This window comes from Podarcis melisellensis (genome assembly GCF_964234715.1).
Source record: "Podarcis melisellensis genome assembly, chromosome: 10".
Lineage (NCBI taxonomy): Eukaryota > Metazoa > Chordata > Lepidosauria > Squamata > Lacertidae > Podarcis > Podarcis melisellensis.
Window position 1 is genome coordinate 62,641,937 of NC_138542.1, and position 19,429 is coordinate 62,661,365.

A 19,429-nucleotide genomic window follows, 5' to 3' on the forward strand; every position below is an offset into this window, starting at 1 on the left:
ACATCGGTGCGGCGCAGCATCATAAAACCTGTTGCGATCTACACACTCCAAAGAAGGTGAAACGAATACCACCATGTCAGTTCAAGAATCGGACTGCACCTGCTATGTAAGCTTCCAAAAACTATAACTGAGCAATTAAAAGCAAATGAGCAGGATTATATAAAGGTCATTTTTTTGTGGGGTGAAGGGGACCACCATCTAAATTCTCAGGAATAACTGAGTGAGTGGATGGTATCAACACTGGAGAAGATGACTGGTAATGGAGATATGCACATTTTCTAGTCCTGATTTCTCCCGCTACCCAAGAAAGAAAGAAAGAAAGAAAGAAAGAAAGAAAGAAAGAAAGAAAGAAAGAAAGAAAGAAAAGCTGCAACGTTGTTCAAAACATTGCAAGACCTAATAAGGAAGCTTCCCATTAAATAACGGGGGGGGGGGGGGTGTGCTGGCTTTGCAGACAGATTTCCGTGTAGGCAGAAGAAAGTTTCTTCGTTACACCACCCACCCTCCCCTTTGGTTGGCAGGTTCCCCCCCATGAAGTCTTTTATTTCCTGGGAACCAGCAATTAAGAAGATCAGGGCTTTAGAAGGAAAAGAGAGAGGGAGAGAGAGGGAGAGAAAGAAAGCTTTATCACATGCATGTTGTCCAACTTGCTGCATGTCGCTAAGAAAGATCTCAAGAACTTTTAAAACCATTTCTGCTGTGAAGAATTCCAGCTCCTGCTTTGCTCATGTCCTTTGTGTGTCCCGGAATTTGTAGTGGGGGAGAAGAAAGACCAGACTTGAAGGTGGAGGAGTAAACAAGAAAAGACCGAGTGAGAGGGTGATACTGACCACACAGGCAAAACAAAGAACTGTTCTCCCCACCCCTTCGGACTTTCTTGTCTCCTCTTTCTACCTCCAGATATAAGATCTACCTCACTGGATCGTGTCTCAGACTGGGGTTTTGCTCAAAATTCTTCCATTTTAAGGCTAGGAGAAGAGATACGTATTTGTTTCTGAGTTCACCCCCAGAAAAGAACTACCAGGGACTGGAGGTCGCTACTGCCAAGGTAAGGTTGTGTCTTCATCTGCTCTGCCTTCATCCTCTTCTCAAAAGTTGTCTGTCTTCTTTTGTGGACAGAGGCCTTTCTCCTCTCATCACCTGTGAGTAAGAAAACACACACACATTCATTCATTCATTTATTCATTCATTTCATTCAATCAACTAAGGGAACTGTCTAGAAATATGACTTTTTCTATAATGTCAGTGCTTACAAAGAAACGAATGGTTCTTTAGAGAAAGTTGTTGTCACGCTGGTGCCGAAGAACGAGAAGGAGGGAATGGGGAAGCTATCATTTGCAATCGTTTATTGGTCGTGGCAAAAGCTTGAAAATGATTCTGGTTAATGTGAAAGCCACTGCATGATTGGAAAGCTCCTGTGCCCTTGGCGTTCTCACTGATACTTTAGAATTTTTAGCAAAAGCACTGCTGTATGGTAAGCTCCTTGGAGACAGGGACCTGCTGCTTTTCTTTTTTTAGAACAATTTTTAAATTTATTTTTTTAAAAAATACAAAAAAAATGTTATCCTTTAAAGGGCAGTATACATTGATGGCACTTTAGAAATGTATCTTGATCATGGTTGCAGTCATCATCAGCATTATTATTATTATTATCATTTTTAACTGCAATCTTCTGAAGTGTTCCTTTAGAATTAATAACACCAGTAACCACAATTTATTTATTTGCTTCTTCTTTTATTAAATTTGCATTCCAGTTCTTTGTCCAAAGATTGCAGGGAGGTTTACAACACAGAACACAAAAGTCAGTACATAAAAACAGTACCTATTTAACACACACACACACACATCAGATGCAATTATAGTAAGAAATGCCTAACAAAATACAGATTCTTACAAAAATCACAGCATGGTCCACAATATTTTAACAATTATTATGTCTTCAAAATATGGAACTCTTCAGAGAAGTTTACTTTGTGAATAATAATAATAATAATAATAATAATAATAATAATAATAATAGGATTTTAAATTGTTAAAGGTTCTTTTTTAAAAAACAAACCCCCCAAAACCCATGGAGCTCCTCCACTCTTTGAATGTTCATAGGCCCTCTGTCCTTCTGTTTGCTTCTTGGCGAAACCGCTTCCCATTCAAACCACAGTTTGGGAACTTCTGGGGTAGGGACTTCAGGTGGGACACCACGTCTTCAGAGTGGCAAGAGAGGCTGAATTATCTTTTCAGCAGAGTGCTGGATACCCTTGAGAAGTGAAGGTGTGCGGACCCAGGAAGAGAAGGTTGCAGTAGTCTAGCAAGAAGTGGCCATGGTATGAGCCAGACTTTTTGTGAAGGGCCAGAACAGCTATATTTTTGTCAGGCTATCTATTGATGTTTTTACTGGTGTTTTTATTGACATTATAATTTTGTATGCTCTATACCACCTTGCTGTATTTTTATGAAAGTGCAGCCTATAAATATTCCAATAATATGATATATCCAGCTATTTCAGTATTGTCTATTCTGCTTATCAGGTCTCAAATGAAGCCTTTCTCATCACTTGTTACCTTATTTTAATTTGAGTAGTTGGGATGGCTACCGAGACCTTTCTGAATGCAAGTCAGGTGCTCTGCTACTGAGCTATGATCCCTGCAAAGGAGCCTGTCTGCTTTGTCTCTGCATGATTATCTGCTCTGGCTTTGAATCTTCCCTATCAGCCTTGGCTGGAGACAAAATGTCTCCATCTCCATCTCTGCATCCGGTGTCACTAGGTGACAGGAGCAAGCCACGCAAGAACTCTGCATAGACTTGTCAGAGCTTCAGCCTTAATGAGCACAGCATCTCACCCCCAGTAGGTCTTGCCCCATGGATCAGTTGCCGAGGCTGAAAGTCCCTGCCTACCCACAGCCATCTCTTCCCACCTCTCCAGGGTTTCCCCCCAAGCAATCAGAGACTGTGCCTATGTGAATTCAACCTCTCCTCCACCATCTCCATGCCTCTTCTGGTTCTAGGTGACCAGGGAGGAGGGAAGCTGGAGGGAGAGACACCCATGCCTCTTCACCAGTTGGACTCATCTCTGCCTCTTGGCCACCTTCTGCTTCAGCTTCTGCCTTTGATTCTAGACTTCTCTCTGCCACTGACTCTCCCAGCTCACTAAGTACTGTTACCTCTTCAGCTTCCGACACCTCCTCCTCCCAGCCTTCTCCCTCTTCTCCATCTGATCACTCGTCATTTCCCCACTCCACAGGCTCTAAGCCATCTTTGCTTGGTGCTTCCTCCAACCATTCCTCTGTGTCCAACTAGTCCATGACTCCTCGGGCAGAGCTGCAGCAGAAATGTCTGCCCTCTGAGGAGGTTGGCCACTGGATCTCTGAATGAGTCTTCCAGTCGGTGACTCCTGCAGAAACATGACAGGGAGAGTGTCCCCTGGGGGCAGGTCATTCTTCCTCCTATACATACTCAGAAGTGCATTTCCAGGTGTTCAGTTGATAATGTGATTCCTTAGGAAACATCTTTCACATTACGGAAAGATCTCCCTGGAAGCAATAATAATTAAAAGGGCCTATATAACCATTTATTTACGTCTTTCAGATTGATTGAAAGGGAAAATTCCGATGGAGAATTCATCCAAAGAAAACACTCAGCTTTTTTCAAAAAACACAATCCTGCCCATTGACAGGTCTTCTTCAAGATCAGAATCCTCAGCTTCAAAGGAGAAAGGAACAATCTGTGGAGGAATGAAGGTATAGTATAAAAGAGCTGTGGATTGTGGACTTGGCTCATTTGAAGGGGCTGAGAATTCGTCACTGGGCACATTATTTCCCTCATACTTTTCAGCCAAGCCTTTTCTTCTTGCAGCCCAACTCAAATACAAAGCATCCAATCCCAATCACAGCATCCATTTAAAGCTCACATTTTCTCCTGGGTACTGTTATTTACTCCCTCACAGAGCTATGCTTCCCAACCAACCTGGGAATTGTAGCTCTGTGAGGGGAATAGGGGTCTCCTAAGTTCTCTCATCGCCCTTAACAAACTACACCTCCCATAATTCTTTGGAGGAAGTCGCGGCTGTCGAAACTGGTACCATAGTTTTTCAATGTATGGTGTGACAGCGGCCTAAGTCTGTCCCAATACAAATGGAGCCAAAACTGAAGTTTGCTGCCACTCTGGTACTACAGAAGTGAGTTGGGGAAAAGAATTGTTCAGTGCCTGTCAGGTGTTCAGCTTGGCCGACGCAAAACAGCACTTCAGACTTTGAAAAGCATCAAGGCATCTCTGAACTAGTGTTATCGTTGGTGCAGCTGAGTCGTATTGCAAGACATGCACACAAAAACTCGCACACAGAGGTCAACACCTTTTCCCGGCACCAGAGCACACGCTGACACAAAGAGACCAAATCGTCTCGTCCAAGTCTCGGTGCAGAGTGGCACTTAACTACTTCCCTGGTTTGGAGAATTAAAAGCAAGTTGTGTTCATTAAACTTGCATTATGAGACAAATAAGATCATTCCTCCCTCTGCCTGCTTCTGAGGTAATCCGATTCCTTCACTGAATAAACCTTCAGTTGCCACTGAGCCATTAAGGAAGCGGCTTATTGCCTCCAAAAATAGACAGACAATCATATTAAAGCGCCAGCAATTTCCCCAGGGTTGGCGTTCTCTCTGTGCTGCATATAGGATTGCTGGCTAACCAGAAAAAAGGAGGCTTTTTGTTGTTGTCGTCAATGGATTTCAGCTATTTTAACAGGTCAGGGACATGGAAACTCAGGCCAAGGGGCCAAGCCTCTCTATCTGGCCCTCAGGACTCTTCCTATACCACATCCCTTCGCTAGCCACACCCCTCACTGGCCCTGCTCCCAACCCCACTCCACACCAGACCCAGGAGAAACTGGGCTTTATACCCCAGGAAACCTGGGGAATTTGCCACTGGGTCTTAACTCTTGGATTTGCCCCCCGTGCCCAGGAATCTCTGCTCCTAGGCATCCTTCAGATACCAGACCTTTATTTAATTTAATTCCTGCTGCTGAAAGAATGAGAAAGATTCAGTGCCTACTTGTGAATATTAGGGAAGATTACATATGGGGAAAAGTTCATATAGTACAATAAATTCACACTAAAATCCTAATGAATTTTCACGGTTATTTTAAAATTGAGGATATTTTGATGTGATCATGTAATTGTTATTTTGTAATTATTTTTTGTAATTATTTTTTCGCATTGATTTTAGAGCTGTGAACCACTTAGAAGCCATTTTGGCATCTAAGTGATATATTATTCATTCAATCAATCAATCAATCAATCAATCAATCAATCAATCCAACACTGGTGACACATTTTTAAAGCGCTGACCCGTCTGTTTGCTCATTGCAGATTTTTCTTGCTGCCTTATCGTTTGTTTACTTTGCGAAAGCTCTGTCAGGAAGTTACCTGAAAAGTACCATCACCCAAATAGAAAAAAGATTTGATATCCCTTCATCCCTGGTTGGCCTGATAGATGGCAGCTTTGAAATTGGTATGTGACACACACCAAGATTTTGTTGCTACATAGGCAGATGACGAGCTAAGTGTGCCTAAGTCAGTCTCTCCTTGCTTCTTAAAGGGAACCTTTTAATAATAATCCTGGTCAGCTACTTTGGAGCCAAACTTCATAGGCCAAAGATCATCGGAGCCGGTTGCCTGATCATGTCATTCGGAACATTTCTGATAGCCATGCCGCAGTTCTTTATGGGACAGTAAGTACGCCACAATTTGTAGCTGCCGTTTGGCAAACAAATGTGTAAAGCTTAATCATTCCTTCTATTTCCAAAGTTCAGGTGTGAGTGCCATTGCTTGTATAGATAAAATTGCACCATTCATGCTCAGGGAAACTCCAAGGTTTGCAGAACTATGGACAACTTGGGGGGAAGGGCACAATACGATATGATATTCTTTATTGTCATTGTCCCATACAGAACAACGAAATTGAAAAAATCTATGGGGAGGGGGAGCCAGAGAACAGTCTGAGAGTGCTGAATGGCCATGAAATATTGAGTGGCTGTTGGAGGGACACCCGCACCCAGAAAAACAGGTGGAAAAATAAATGGAATAGAGTATTCTTTTAAAAGGGTGCATGTCTGGCTGGCTTGCATTTCATACTGCAATGTTTTGCACTCTTTTCCTAGGACGCAATTTATATGAGGGTGACTTAGAATGGAGAATAAGATTCTATCCCTGTGGAATTCCTTGCCACTTGTGACACCATGCAGCTCATGTTGACAGCTGTGGAAATTCAGTACAGGGTACAATACGGCGACCAAGACTCAGGCCGGCTCTACCATTAGGCAGAATGAGGTTCACCAAAGTTGATATATATGAACTATTCATTTCAGTGTAGCCCTTGCCTTCAGTTCAGGTAGCCTTCAACAGGAGCCTGGAATAAGCTTAAATATATACCCCCCTCCACCATGTAACAGGTGGTAACTCTGTAAAGAAACTGTTGGTTTTTACACAGCTATAGGTATGAGATATTTTCTTCCTCCTCCAATTCAACTGTCAGCATCTCCCCGTGTCTCCAGGATCAGAAGCAGCTGCCTGTCTCAGTCTTGGAAAGAGCTCAGGCGCAAATTCATGCAGGTAAGGATAAAAAGATAATGGCAGCACTGCTCCAGGAAATACAATGTTGGTGCAATTTTGGCAGCTGCTTTGGTGTGATTTGATGGGAAAGGGTGTGTATATGTTGAAAGTCCCATTAGTTGAGTGTATTGGGAGAGAATGATGTCAAAATACAAACGATGGTCTCTTTGTGTGAACAGGGTGTGAAAAGGAAGCTGGAATTTCCATGTGGATTTATGTTTTGCTGGGAAATCTGCTACGTGGAATTGGGGAAACCCCGATCCAGCCTTTGGGGATTGCGTACATTGATGACCACGCCACAGAAGAGAGCGCAGCCTTTTACATTGGTATTTTGTTTTTCAAACCAGGTCATATTTCTTCTCGTTTCTCCCTCTGCCATACCAGATGGTTTGTCCATTCTTATTGACCAGGTCTGGGACGCGGGTGGCGCTGTGGGTTAAACCACAGAGCCTAGGACTTGCCAATCAGAAGGTCAGCGGTTTGAATCCCCGTGCTGGGGTGAGCTCCTGTTGCTTGGTCCCTGCTCCTGCCAACCTAGCAGTTTGAAAGCACATCAAAGTGCAAGTAGATAAATAGGTATCGCTATGGCAGGAAGGTAAACGGCGTTTCCGTGCGCTGCTCTGGTTCGCCAGAAGCGGCTTAGTCATGCTGGCCACATGACCTGGAAGTTGTACGCCGGCTCCCTTGGCCAGTAAAGCGAGATGAGCACTGCCACCCCAGAGTTGGCGACAACTGGACCTAATGGTCCAGTTACCTTTATATTGACCAGGTCAAAGTGTAACTTTTCAGTCTAATGTGCCTGTTCTGCTTCCTTTTCTCAGGGTGTGTGCAGACGGTTGCAATAATAGGCCCCATCTTTGGCTTCCTCCTGGGGTCCTTGTGTGCCACTCTGTATGTAGACATCGGCTTTGTAGACATGGGTGAGTCTGAGCAAGGCTGCAATGAGTCTGTTGAACACATCCCAATCTCTGAGGTGGGTTTGGCTGAAAGGCCCTGGGTCGTCCAGCGAGCTCCGTGGCCAAGTGGAGATTTTAACCCTGGTCTCCTCCGTCCTAGTCTTGATACTCTGACCACTGAACCGTTCCTACTGGTGGCTGATGTCTTCATTTCTTCTTCCCTCCCCAGACAGCATAAGTATAACTCACAAGGACTCCCAGTGGGTAGGAGCTTGGTGGCTTGGCTACTTAATAGCCGGGGTGGTCAGCATCCTTGCCGCTATCCCTTTCTGGTTCTTACCGAAACATCTTCCAAGACCAGACACTCGAAAGGATTCCAGCACTTCCTCTGAGCAGTCCAAGTTCATCAACGAAGATAACAGAGAACACCGCATCACCTACCAAGAGCAAGTGAAGTTTCTCGAGATGGCTAGAGGTGAGGCCATGTGGCTGGTGAACTGAGTCACATTCAGACTTTATAAAATCTCTTTTTTCAAATCAGCTAGTTTGGTAACAGTCTCTACTAATTACCCTGACTTGCTTTCCTACCCTTGGGTGATGAACCATCAAATGAGCACATTGAAGATGTGGCTGAACCACATTGCATTGAGCTTAGTGTGTGTTGGAATATTCTGAACCCTGCAAGGTCATTGAAAACAATTTTGCATTGCATGTTGTTTTCCAGTCACTTTGTCAACAGCAGGCCACCGTTTTGTTTTGCAGATTTCCTGCCATCACTGAAAAGCCTCTTTGGGAATCCAGTGTATTTTTTATACCTCTGCTCCAGCATCACCCAGTTCAATTCTCTCATTGGTATGGTGACTTACAAAGCAAAATACATTGAGCAGCAGTTTGGGCAATCATCTTCGAAGACCAATTTTGTCATAGGTATGAATGCCGTGCTTTTTCAAAATGATTACCGTAATTTTTTCGTGTATAACATGCCCCCATGTATAAGATGCCCCCTACTTTGGGGGACTACAAATTAAGAAAATAAGGGGAGATTGCTCAGAGTTGTTGAGCTTTTTTAGGGGGGATTGCAGAAAATAGCTCACCCGCATGATCTGCACGGCTACTCGCATGCGTTGCAATAGCCGCTTACCGTCTGTTCCCTCTCCGGCAGAAGCCGGGAGTTGTCTGCCCAAATGATGCAGCAGCAGCCAATCAACAACAGCCCTTGCCACAGCCACCAATAGCATGCCCAGTATCCACTAACAATCTCTGGATCGCGGCAGCAGCCAATCGCACATCCCCCCCCATGCACTATCTGTGTATAAGATGAGCCCAAATTCTGAACCTTATATTTTAGTAAAAAAACCCACCTCGTCTGATACACAGAAAAGTAAGGCATGTAAATAGATGCCACTCTGTGCTAGCTTTGCTGAATGGAAGCTAGGTATGGAAACAAAGCCTGGTTTTCAGGTCAGAGTTTTCTTTGGGTATGTCAAAGGCTGCAGAATTGCGAGGCAAACATGGAGCTTCTTATATATACTGAGGGTTGAAGCCCATGCTAGTTCTCTTCAAAATATACCCAGCTGAAATTAATACCCCTGATGGACTTGGGTCCATTAATTTCAGTGGATCTGCTTTGAGCAGAACTTAGTTGGATGCAACCCAAGTGTTTTATTTTTGGACCAGCTGCATTACACTTTGTTGTTCTCGTTCCTCGAAGATGGAAGTTGGAATTTCTTGGCATGGCACCTATTCAACTAGTATAATCTGTGAATGCTGTTTAGGAGGAGAAAAGGCACTCAGCAGCAATTATTGCCCATAACACAGTGCCTTCCATTGTATGTCAAGCTTTTCTTAGTGCTAAGCCTCTAGCTATGTGTGAAACAATTTAAGATTATGCAAAGCAGAGGAAGTGCCACTTGAGAAGAATAGGCAAAAGGTTTATTGCTGTTACTATAGGACAACAGTCACTGATCCGGTGCCCTCCAGACTTTTTGGACTGTTGACCATGCTGGCTGGGGCTGATGGGAGTTATAGCTCCAAACATCCAGAGGACACGAGTTTGGCAAAGACTGCTATAGCATAATAATGCAAGACACCCAAACAGGTCCCGATATGTTGTCTTTGGGCAGTAGGGAGATGAGAGGGGATGGGGGTGGAGAAAAAATGGTCCACCTCAGATATTTCCACATTCAGCAACTATAAAAGTATATTAAAGCTAGAGGGGGGTGCCCAGTGCTACCCAAACATATTGTGATTTTTAAATGGACAGTGCACCGTATTTTTTGCTCCATAAGACGCACCTGACCATAAGACGCACCTAGTTTTTTAGAGGGGGAATGCAAGGAAAAAATTTTTTTTAAGGGAGCGCTGAGCAAAGCCTGTATGCATCCCAGGCTCTGCTCAGAGCTTCCTTTCACAAGCTGCATGGAGCGTGTGTGTGACACCTGTAGGCTTTTCCCCAGGGGAGAGAAAAGCCCCCAAGAGCTGCACACATGCTCCACGCGGCTCGTGAAAGGGAGTGTGGCTCTTGGGGTTTTTTCGGGAGGTGGGGGAAGGGACTGAGGGGCTGCCCTCTGTCCCTTCCCCCACCTCCCGCAAAAGCCCCCAAGAGCCGCGCACCCTTTAAAGAGCGTGCGGCTCTTGCGGGCTTTTCCCCGAGGAGGGAGAAGGGACTGACATGGCCACGCTCTCAGGGGCTTTTCCCGCCTGCCTCCTGCCTGCATTCGCTCCATAAGACGCACACACATTTCCCCTTCCTTTTAGGAGAGAAAAAGTGTGTCTTATGGAGCGAAAAATACAGTAATTTATAAGCTTGGACCCATCATGCCAAAGAAAGTGGTGAAGTCAGACCAAAGTCACCATCTTGAATCAAAATGGCATCCAAACTTCAATTATCCTCTAGTCCAGGCACGTCCAACTTCCAAGAGACTGCATTCTACTCCCACTTTTAAAAAACAGTAATCTACCCATCAACGTTGTTGAGAGTTTTTTGGGGGGGGGATCAACCTGTTGGACACGCCTGCTTTAGTGGATATCAGGGTTAATTCAAACCAGAGGTGGGCAACATGAGACCTGGCATGAGTGCCAGCTTGGCCCTGTGGCTGTAGGTGCCTGGAGCCATGGGTGCCATGCAGCGTTCATGGCCCTAGCTCTGAAATTTGTGGGTGCCTTAATGCAAGAGCACCCAGAGCCCCGGGGAGTTGGCACCTATGAGGCCCAGGGACCAACTCCAGCCCTCCCAGCTTCTCTATTTGACCCTGAGAACTTCCCCCAGGCCACATTTCTTACTTGCTGTGTTTCATACCCTCTCTGAACCTTTCTTCCTGGCTGGAATGTATCTTAACTCTGATATTGCTTGTTGCTTGCCTGGGTAGAGACTAGAGAAGGGCCTCTGAGTGTGTGCAGGAACTCGACTATTGCATAAAGGCAAAACTGACATGATTTGCTCCACGAGTGTTTCCCTCTGGGTCCAATTCAGAAGGTATGGAATACCAAAATCATGTACAAGTGCAATACGGAATGTGTCTCAAAGCCAAAGTTCCATCCAAATGACCATTCATTCAATAAAGAGAATTGAATTTTTTTACACAGCTGAGGCACTGCTACTGCAATTTGGGTGATTGAGGGCAACAGTACAACACTCCCGGGGATGTGAATAGGTTTTTCCCGCCCAGTCTGCGGATTATCCTTTAGCAACAAGTACACTTGTAGGAAATCAGCCCTGAGTGATCACTGGAAGGACAGATCCTGAAGCTGTGTCTCCAATACTTTGGCCACATCGTGAGAAGAGAAGACTCCCTGGAAAAGACCCTGATGTTGGGAAAGATGGAGGGCACAAGGAGAAGGGGACGACAGAGGACGAGATGGTTGGACAATGTTCTCGAAGCTACCAGCATGAGTTTGACTAAACTGCAGGAGGCAGTGGAAGACAGGAGTGCCTGGCGTGCTCTGGTCCATGGGGTCACGAAGAGTCGGACACGACTAAACAACAACAACACTTGTAGAGATTCTTTGCTCTTTATGGAATGAATAACACTCATACACTTGTACCTGATTTTGACATTGCATACATTAGGTAAAGACTATATTTAACGAAACGGACACTTGGTGGAATGTAAATGTCTTATTTTTACATTTTGCCTTTGGGAAATTCTATATAATTACATACAGAGTTATGTGAGCTGTGTTTCTGTATTTCTCTATATTCCTTTATGTTGTGTTCCAACAGAAGGAGCAATAACTGGTACTGGCAGCTTTTTAAAAATCCAGAATTTTTCAGGGGAATTCTGTAGGTTGCTAAAAACGAGACCACGCCGTATTGATTTTCCTCTTTGTTTGAGGGGCTGTAGGTCTCATCAATATCCCTGCTGTTGCTTTGGGGATATTCTCCGGAGGGCTGATCATGAAGAAATTCAGGCTGAACGTTTTGGGGGCAGCCAAGTTGTCCCTGGGATCCTCTTTCTTTGGCTACCTCCTCCTGCTGCTGCTGTTTGCCATCAGCTGCAAGAATGTTGACGTGGCAGGCCTGACTGTCTCCTACAAAGGGTACGTTCAACTGGGCAGGGCTGGGGAGTGGCTATGATGAAATCCTGTTCTAAATGGGCTTTCAAGGGCACCTCCTTCTTATACAGTGGTACCTCTGGTTGAGAACGGGATCCGTTCCGGAGGCCCGTTCGCAACATGAAAAGAGCGCAACCTGCAGCAATACGTCTGCGCATGCGCAGGTTGCGATTCGTCGCTTCTGTGCATGCGCGAGCGGCGAAACCCGGAAGTAACCCTTTCCGGTACTTCCAGGTTGCCGTGGAACATAACGTGAAGTGGAGGTAACACGAGTTATGACTGTACTTGTGTGGACTAACTTGACCACTTTGATCTAGGGAACTCACAGCTTTCCAAGTGCCTCATCATTTACAATCTGCACTGGCAAGAACTTGTTTTTCATTAGTGTAGCGGCACCTGCTCTCTCGAACTCCCTGCCTTTTGAGATTAGGCAAGTGCCTTCATTGTAGTGTTTTTGATGTCTGCAAAAAACGGTTCAGGTTAGCTTACTAATACATGTGCTTTCATTACATACATGTGTTTTTAGAAAAATCTGTGGATTTTATCTGTATTTATGATTTTCTTGCTATTTTTAATGAATGTTTGGTAACTGCTTAGAGACAGGGTTTTGCTTTTTTCTGATTCAGTGATATATAAATTTTAGTAAATAATAAAAGAAAAAGCTTTGAAAATATACTGCAGCTAATGTGCTGCTTTTCACTGCTACTGAAGTTTCCATCAGTAACTGCAGTACACAGAGTTGACATGTGTGTGATCTGCTGGTTGTGTTCTTGGCCATGTGAATTTTTCAGACAGTCTTAGTATCAGCACCATGCATTTAGAGCACTCTTGTGCCACTTTAAGGGGAAACACATCATGCTCCTTCTGGGGTAGTTCGTCCACCTTTGGTCCCCATCCTGCACTCAGCTCAGCCCTCACCTGTGGTTCCTAGAAGCTATCACCATACAACAACACAGGAAGGGCTTCGACTGGGCAGCTAATCAAGTGAGGGTAGCTGATAGGTATTAAACTCTTGATGAGTTAGGGCAGGCATCTCCAAACTCAGCCCTCCAGATGTTTAATAATAGTAATAATAATAATAATTTATTTATTCCCCGCCCTTCCCGGTTCAAAAACCGGACTGAGGGCGGCTAACAACAAATTTAAAACACTTAAAAACACTTAATTATAAAAGCAGCATAAAATACAGTATAAAAACATGAATAACAATAAAATTCAAAAATTAAAAATCAATTAGATAATCCCCAGGGCTACAGTTTTTGGGGGGACTACAATTCCCATCATCCCTGACCACTGGTCCTGTAAGCTGGGGATGATGGGAGTCGTAGTCCCAAAACATCTGGAGGGCCGAGTTTGGGGACGCCTGAGTTAGGGGCTTCCCCTGCATGCATGACAGATGGAGTGGATGAGACCAATAGTGGGTCCAACATTTAAGACAGTGGTTTCTGCATAACCTGCAGAGGGAAATGAGGGGCAGATGGGGCTTGTCAAGCTGGAAATGTAGCCCATCTAGGAGAAGGAAAATTCTAATTCTCAACCTCCTTCACCTTGTGGGATATCTAAGGAGTAAACTCTGCACAAATCTGGGGTGGAGTCCCTAAGACATTTGAATGGCGCCTTGTACGCCTCCTTCTGGCAACTCCTGCAGCCAAGCTGGTGCCAAATGTCTTGCTCTGCTTTCCTTTGGACCACATTGGTAAGGTCGAGAGAGGGGGTCATGTCATATGGGCAGTCCAAGACCTCCATACACACTGCCAAGGCTTGCACCCAAAGAAGGTCACTTTGGTGCTGCTAATGCAGCAATTTGATTTCACCCTCCATTGCCTATCAAGACAGAAAGATGCCAACAATTGTTGTTGTTTAGTCATTTAGTCATGTCCGACTCTTCGTGACCCCATGGACCAGAGCACACCAGGCACCTCTGTCCTCCACTGCCTCCTGCAGTTTGGTCAAACTCACGTTGGTAGCTTTTATAATTCTGTCCCACCATCTCGTCCTCCATCGTCCCCTTCTCCTTGTGCCCTCCATCTTTCCCAACATCAGGGTCTTTTCCAGGGAGTCTTCTCTTCTCATGAGGTGGCCAAAGTATTGGAGCCTCAGCTTCAGGATCTGTCCTTCCAGTGAGCACTCAGGGCTGATTTCCTTCAGAATGGATAGGTTTCATCTTCTTGCAGTCCATGGGACTCTCAAGAGTCTCCTCCAGCACTATAATTCAAAAGCATCAATTCTTCGGCAATCAGTCTTCTTTATGGTCCAGCTCTCACTTCCATACATCACTACTGGGAAAACTATAGCTTTAACTATATGGACCTTTGTTGGCAAGGTGATGTCTGCTTTTAAAAAAAGTCACTGCTTCCCTCAAAGAATTCTAGGAGCTGTCATTTGTTAAGGGGGCTGCCGAGAGCTACAAGGCAGCCCCCTTAACAAATGGCAAACCCCTATTCCCCTCACAGAGCTACAATTCCCCGAGTTCCCTGGGAAGAGGCGTTGATTGTTAAATCACTCTGGGAATTGTGACTCTGTGAGGGGAATAGGGGCCTCCGCACAATTGTCTGCACTCTCAGCAAACTACAATTCCCTGGATTGTTTCAGGGAAGGTATAACTCTTTAAAGTGGTATGGCATTGCTTTAAATGTACAGAGCAGGAGGTTCTTTAGTCAGATGGTAAATAGCTTTTCAAAAGATTCCCCCCCCCCCCGGTACACATATTATATAAGCCTTCTAAAATTCTGACTCCGGGATCAGTATCCCGAAAGGAAAAGTGATTTCCTCAGTCAACCCCTGGTCTTATAAACACAGCCTCTGGTGTACTGGAGATGTTAGCATCTTTGCCTTCAGAGAGGTTGATGACAGCGCCTGGAACAGTAAACATGGAAAAGCTTTTCTCGGATAAAAGGATGTCATGTCCTTGAAAGCAGGCTTGTTGAGCATGTTCAACATTAGAGGCGGGGGACAAGGAAACAGAGCTTGAATTAATATCCAGTCCATAGGCCTTCCTGTAATCTTTTGAAAGGTTGTGGTAATCACTGTTGGCAGTGACCCCATCAAAAGAGACTAATATAGAGTGTCGCATGGCTTCACCTGGCTGCTATTGGCCATTCTTCGATGAAGCACTATTTCTGGAGTATTTTCTGATAACCTCTGCAACCTAGTCCTAGTCATTCATAGCCCTGTGCACCTAGAGCCAGGCGTAAGGAAACCTTTTGACTAGATAAAGACCGGTTCCCACCCCACAGTTGAACTCTGACAGGTGGGCTGTGAAACCCACTTGTCAATCGGGCAATGCCATGATGACATCATATACTGTAAAAATCCCTTGCGTGGATTTGGCGCTGCCTAGTGGACAACTGGGAATCACAGTACAAGGGGCAGAATTCCCCAGGCACTGATTGTTAAAACAGTTTTGGGAATTGTATTCCTGTGAGGGGAATTTATTGTTGTTGTTTAGTCGTTTAGTCGTGTCCGACTCTTCGTGACCCCATGGACCAGAGCACGCCAGGCACTCCTATCTTCCACTGCCTCCTGCAGTTTCGTCAAACTCATGCTAGTAGCTTCGAGAACACTGTCCAACCATCTCGCCCTCTGCCATCCCCTTCTCCTTGTGCCCTCCATCTTTCCCAACATCAGGGTCTTTTCCAGGGAGTTTTCCTCTCATGAGGTGGCCAAAGTATTGGAGCCTCAGCTTCAGGATCTGTCCTTCCAGTGAGCACTCAGGGCTGATTTCCTTCCGAATGGATAGGTTTGATCTTCTTGCAGCCCATGGGACTCTCAAGAGTCTCCTCCAGCACCAGAATTCAAAAGCATCAACTCTTCGGCAATCAGCCTTCTTTATGGTCCAGCTCTCACTTCCATACATCACTACTGGAAAAACCATAGCTTTAACTTTACGGACCTTTGTTGGCAATGTGATGTCTAGGAGCCTCCAAACAACTCTCAGAACCCTTAACAAACCACAGCTCCCAGAATTCTTTGGGGTAAGCCATGACTGTTTAAAGTGGTATCACCACAATTTAAATGTTTGGTGTGAATGGGGCCGTCGATGAAATTATGGACACCTAGCACATCATTGTTTTCTTTTAGAAAACAGATGGAAGACATGCTTTTTTCCATCAGGCTTTTGGATGTGGAGAACGTCAAGGGTTGGAATTTTATGAATAGTTTGCTGCTGTTGTTACGGGTTGTATTGAAAAGTTTGCTTTTCAGTTCTTGTGTTGTACAGTTAGGATGTGGTTTTGTGTTGTAAACTGCCCCACAGCCTTTTGGTGAAGGACTATAGCTGCGTCTGTTTTGGATGCAGAAGTTCAAGTTCAATCCATGACATCTCCAGGTAGCACTGGGAAAGATAATACTGAAGAGCCACTGCCAGCCAGTGTTGACAGTACTGATCTAGATCGGCCAATGGCCTGACTCCATATGAGACACCTTTCTCTGTATATTAATCAATTACATTTCCGTTGACCAGGCTGACTGGGGATAATGGTTACTGGAGTCTGCAATGTTGCCCACTTTTTTTTTAAATAATTTTTATTTTGCTTTAAACAAATACAGATAAATATAAACAACCAAGAATACAAAAGAAAAATCCTTAATAATAATAATGGAAAAGGCTAAAAAACTACAAAAATATCAAAGTACATGGCATAGAACATAAGCCATTATGGGAAAGAAAAAAGAAAAAGGAAAGGAGAGGGAGAAGGAAGAAAGGAAAAAAAGGGGGAAAGAAAAAAAGGGGGGAATGAGCCAAAACACAAGAAGGCTCATCTATTGTATGCTTCTGTCAAGGTCACAACAGATCATTATTCTTATCAATTCTCTCTATCTGCTTTCCATAGAATCCCTCATCTTGGTATCAGGGAAGATTTCCCTATGCGGTATCATTCAAAACATAACCAGGTCTTTATTGATGAACTCTTATCCCCTAGATAATTATTTAAACATTCCCATTCTTCTTTCACCATCTTTTTAGGTTTATCTCTTATTGCATCTGTCAGCTTCGCGAGCTCCAAGTACTCACACAATTTGACTACCCATTCATCTTTGTGGTTGCCCACTTATTTCTGTGACATAAGTGGAAATTCAGTGACTATTGGGTTGTATCCAATGGAGTATTAGTGGCAAGGAGACATCTCCCCTCCTCTCTCCCTACACAGACACAGCTGCTAAGTGGGGCATAGCTGCTATGCTATCTTTTTGGCTGGTGAGACCCTGTTGCTTACCAGGAGGGAGGCTGTGGGGAGGTCAGCGCGGTGCAAAAGCACCTGGAGGACTGCGGGACTGGCTCCTCCAGTGCATTTGCACCATGCTGACCTCTTTGCTGTCTTCCTCCTCTCCTTTCTGGAGAGCCCAAAAGTTTGCATAGTGGCTGCACCCCACCTGCAGAGCTGCTTCTCTCCCCACAGCAGCCTCCTGCAGCCTCCGAAAAGCCTCTCCTAATTATTTTCCCCTCCCCTTTCTCCAGCCACAAACAGGTGGAACGAACTCTGTTTTCGGAGTGCAACTCCGGCTGCATCTGCTCCAAGAATGAATGGGATCCCATATGCGGGGAAAACGGAATCACCTACATCTCAGCTTGCCTTGCTGGTTGCAAAACATCCAATGGAAGTGGGAAAGACATGGTATGTGGCTGGTCCTTCCTCTACTTTGATAAGTAAAGGACCAATTTTTGCAATGTCCTATGCTCACAAAGTTTTGGGAGAAAACGGTGAATTGTATAAATATGACTGCACACACAAAAAAGCTAAAAATTTTGGAGGATATATATAGATAGATAGATAGATAGATAGATAGATTATATATATATATATATATATATATATATATATATATATATATATATATATATATATATATGCTTTCGTAGATTTTCACGGGTACAGGAATGCAGGTTTTGGTGTCCTCGGGTGTCTTCCCGTGTAAAAGTTGGGGTGTCTAGGCGACGTTTCGACGAGGTCTCACTCGTCATCTTCAGGCTGGTGCTTTCGGCTTCTTGTTACTGGAACAGAGCAGGATCTCAGTGTTTGAGTTCCTATAAATACTGTTGAGGGGGTGTGGTGTATAGCCTCCAATGTTCTGGGCAGAGAGGAAGTTCCCAGGCTAGTGTGCCTTTTCTTCTTTTGTTCCTTAATTACTTGAGGGATATCTTGAGTGATTTCTTGAGTGATATCCTGAGTACCACTTAGGTGGGTCATTAGGTGTGGATTAGTTGCTAAAGTCTTTGTGTCTTGACCTCTTGAACTTTGTGAAGAGTTTTTCTGAGAAGATGGCTGTACTGCACTTAGTTGTGCTCTGGCTTGGCTTCGTGTATAGGGGCGAGCTGTGGTTTTGTGGCCTGTGTCAGCCAGATCTGTGTAGGGATTGCAGGGGATCACCTATGGGATCACCCCTCTCACCGGTCATCGCAAACCTGTACATGGAACACTTTGAAACCAATGCTTTAGACAAGTCAGAACACAAACCCAAACTTTGGCTCAGATATGTTGACGACACCTTTGTAATTTGGCCACACGGGAAGGAAAAACTGGATAGCTTCCTCACACATCTCAACAGCCTACACCCCAAAATACAATTCACTATGGAAATAGAAGCCAACAACCAACTTCCCTTCCTTGACGTCCTAATCTACAAAAAACCTGATGGCTCCCTAGGACACACTATCTACCGGAAAAAAACACACACCAACCGCTACTTACATGCACAATCACACCACCACCCTGCACAAATAAACTCCGTAGCCAAGACTCTCATCTCCAGAACCAAACGCCTGGCTGACAAAGACCACTTGACAACTGAGTTACAGAATCTCTCAAATGTGTTAATTGCCAATGGATACCAGCAAAACAGGGTTACGAAGCTAATCCAAAAAGAAACACCCCCCAAAAACCAAGACACAGAAGAAAACAATGGCATGGCCCTCCTTCCTTATATCAAGGGCACTACAGATAAAATTAGCAAAATCCTCCATAAACACAATATCAAAACAGCCTTTTGCACCAACCAAAAAATAGCCAATATCCTCAGAAACCCCAAGGATAAAATCCAGTTGGAAAACCAAGGGGTCTATGAAATACCCTGCAAAGTCTGCCCAGCCACGTACATTGGACAAACAAACAGACGAATAAATGCACGTATCGCAGAACACAAGAATGCCGTCAAAAAAGAAGAAAAAACTTCCTCTCTTTTCCAACACATGAAAGAAACAGGACACGAAATTAATTTTGCAGATTCCAAATTGCTCTTTAACATGGAACATCACCACAAGAGAATAATCATGGAAGCCATCGAGATAGAGAAACACCCTCACAACATGAACAAGCGTGACGACACATCCCGCTTGCCAGACATCTGGAAATTAGCCCTCCCCACAAAAACTGACACCAGA

General features: G+C 44.5%; 1 protein-coding gene across 2 annotated transcripts in view; it reads left to right on the plus strand.

Annotated features, from left to right (window-relative positions):
* Positions 1 to 577: 577 nt before the first annotated feature.
* The window catches only part of SLCO1C1 (solute carrier organic anion transporter family member 1C1), a 32,425-nt gene continuing 13,573 nt past the window's right edge, over positions 578 to 19,429 (plus strand). Inside the window, exons 1-11 of one of the 2 annotated variants that reach the window (XM_081926980.1) lie at positions 578 to 1,048; positions 3,583 to 3,734; positions 5,360 to 5,501; positions 5,589 to 5,721; positions 6,480 to 6,601; positions 6,781 to 6,927; positions 7,423 to 7,521; positions 7,727 to 7,972; positions 8,260 to 8,424; positions 11,841 to 12,036; positions 17,510 to 17,666. In XM_081926980.1, coding sequence (XP_081783106.1) covers positions 3,606 to 3,734; positions 5,360 to 5,501; positions 5,589 to 5,721; positions 6,480 to 6,601; positions 6,781 to 6,927; positions 7,423 to 7,521; positions 7,727 to 7,972; positions 8,260 to 8,424; positions 11,841 to 12,036; positions 17,510 to 17,666 — 1,536 coding nt within the window. In that variant the 5' untranslated portion in view covers positions 578 to 1,048; positions 3,583 to 3,605. The remainder of the gene's footprint in view (positions 1,049 to 3,582; positions 3,735 to 5,359; positions 5,502 to 5,588; positions 5,722 to 6,479; positions 6,602 to 6,780; positions 6,928 to 7,422; positions 7,522 to 7,726; positions 7,973 to 8,259; positions 8,425 to 11,840; positions 12,037 to 17,509; positions 17,667 to 19,429) is intronic. The other variant, XM_081926981.1, reaches the window with a different exon arrangement.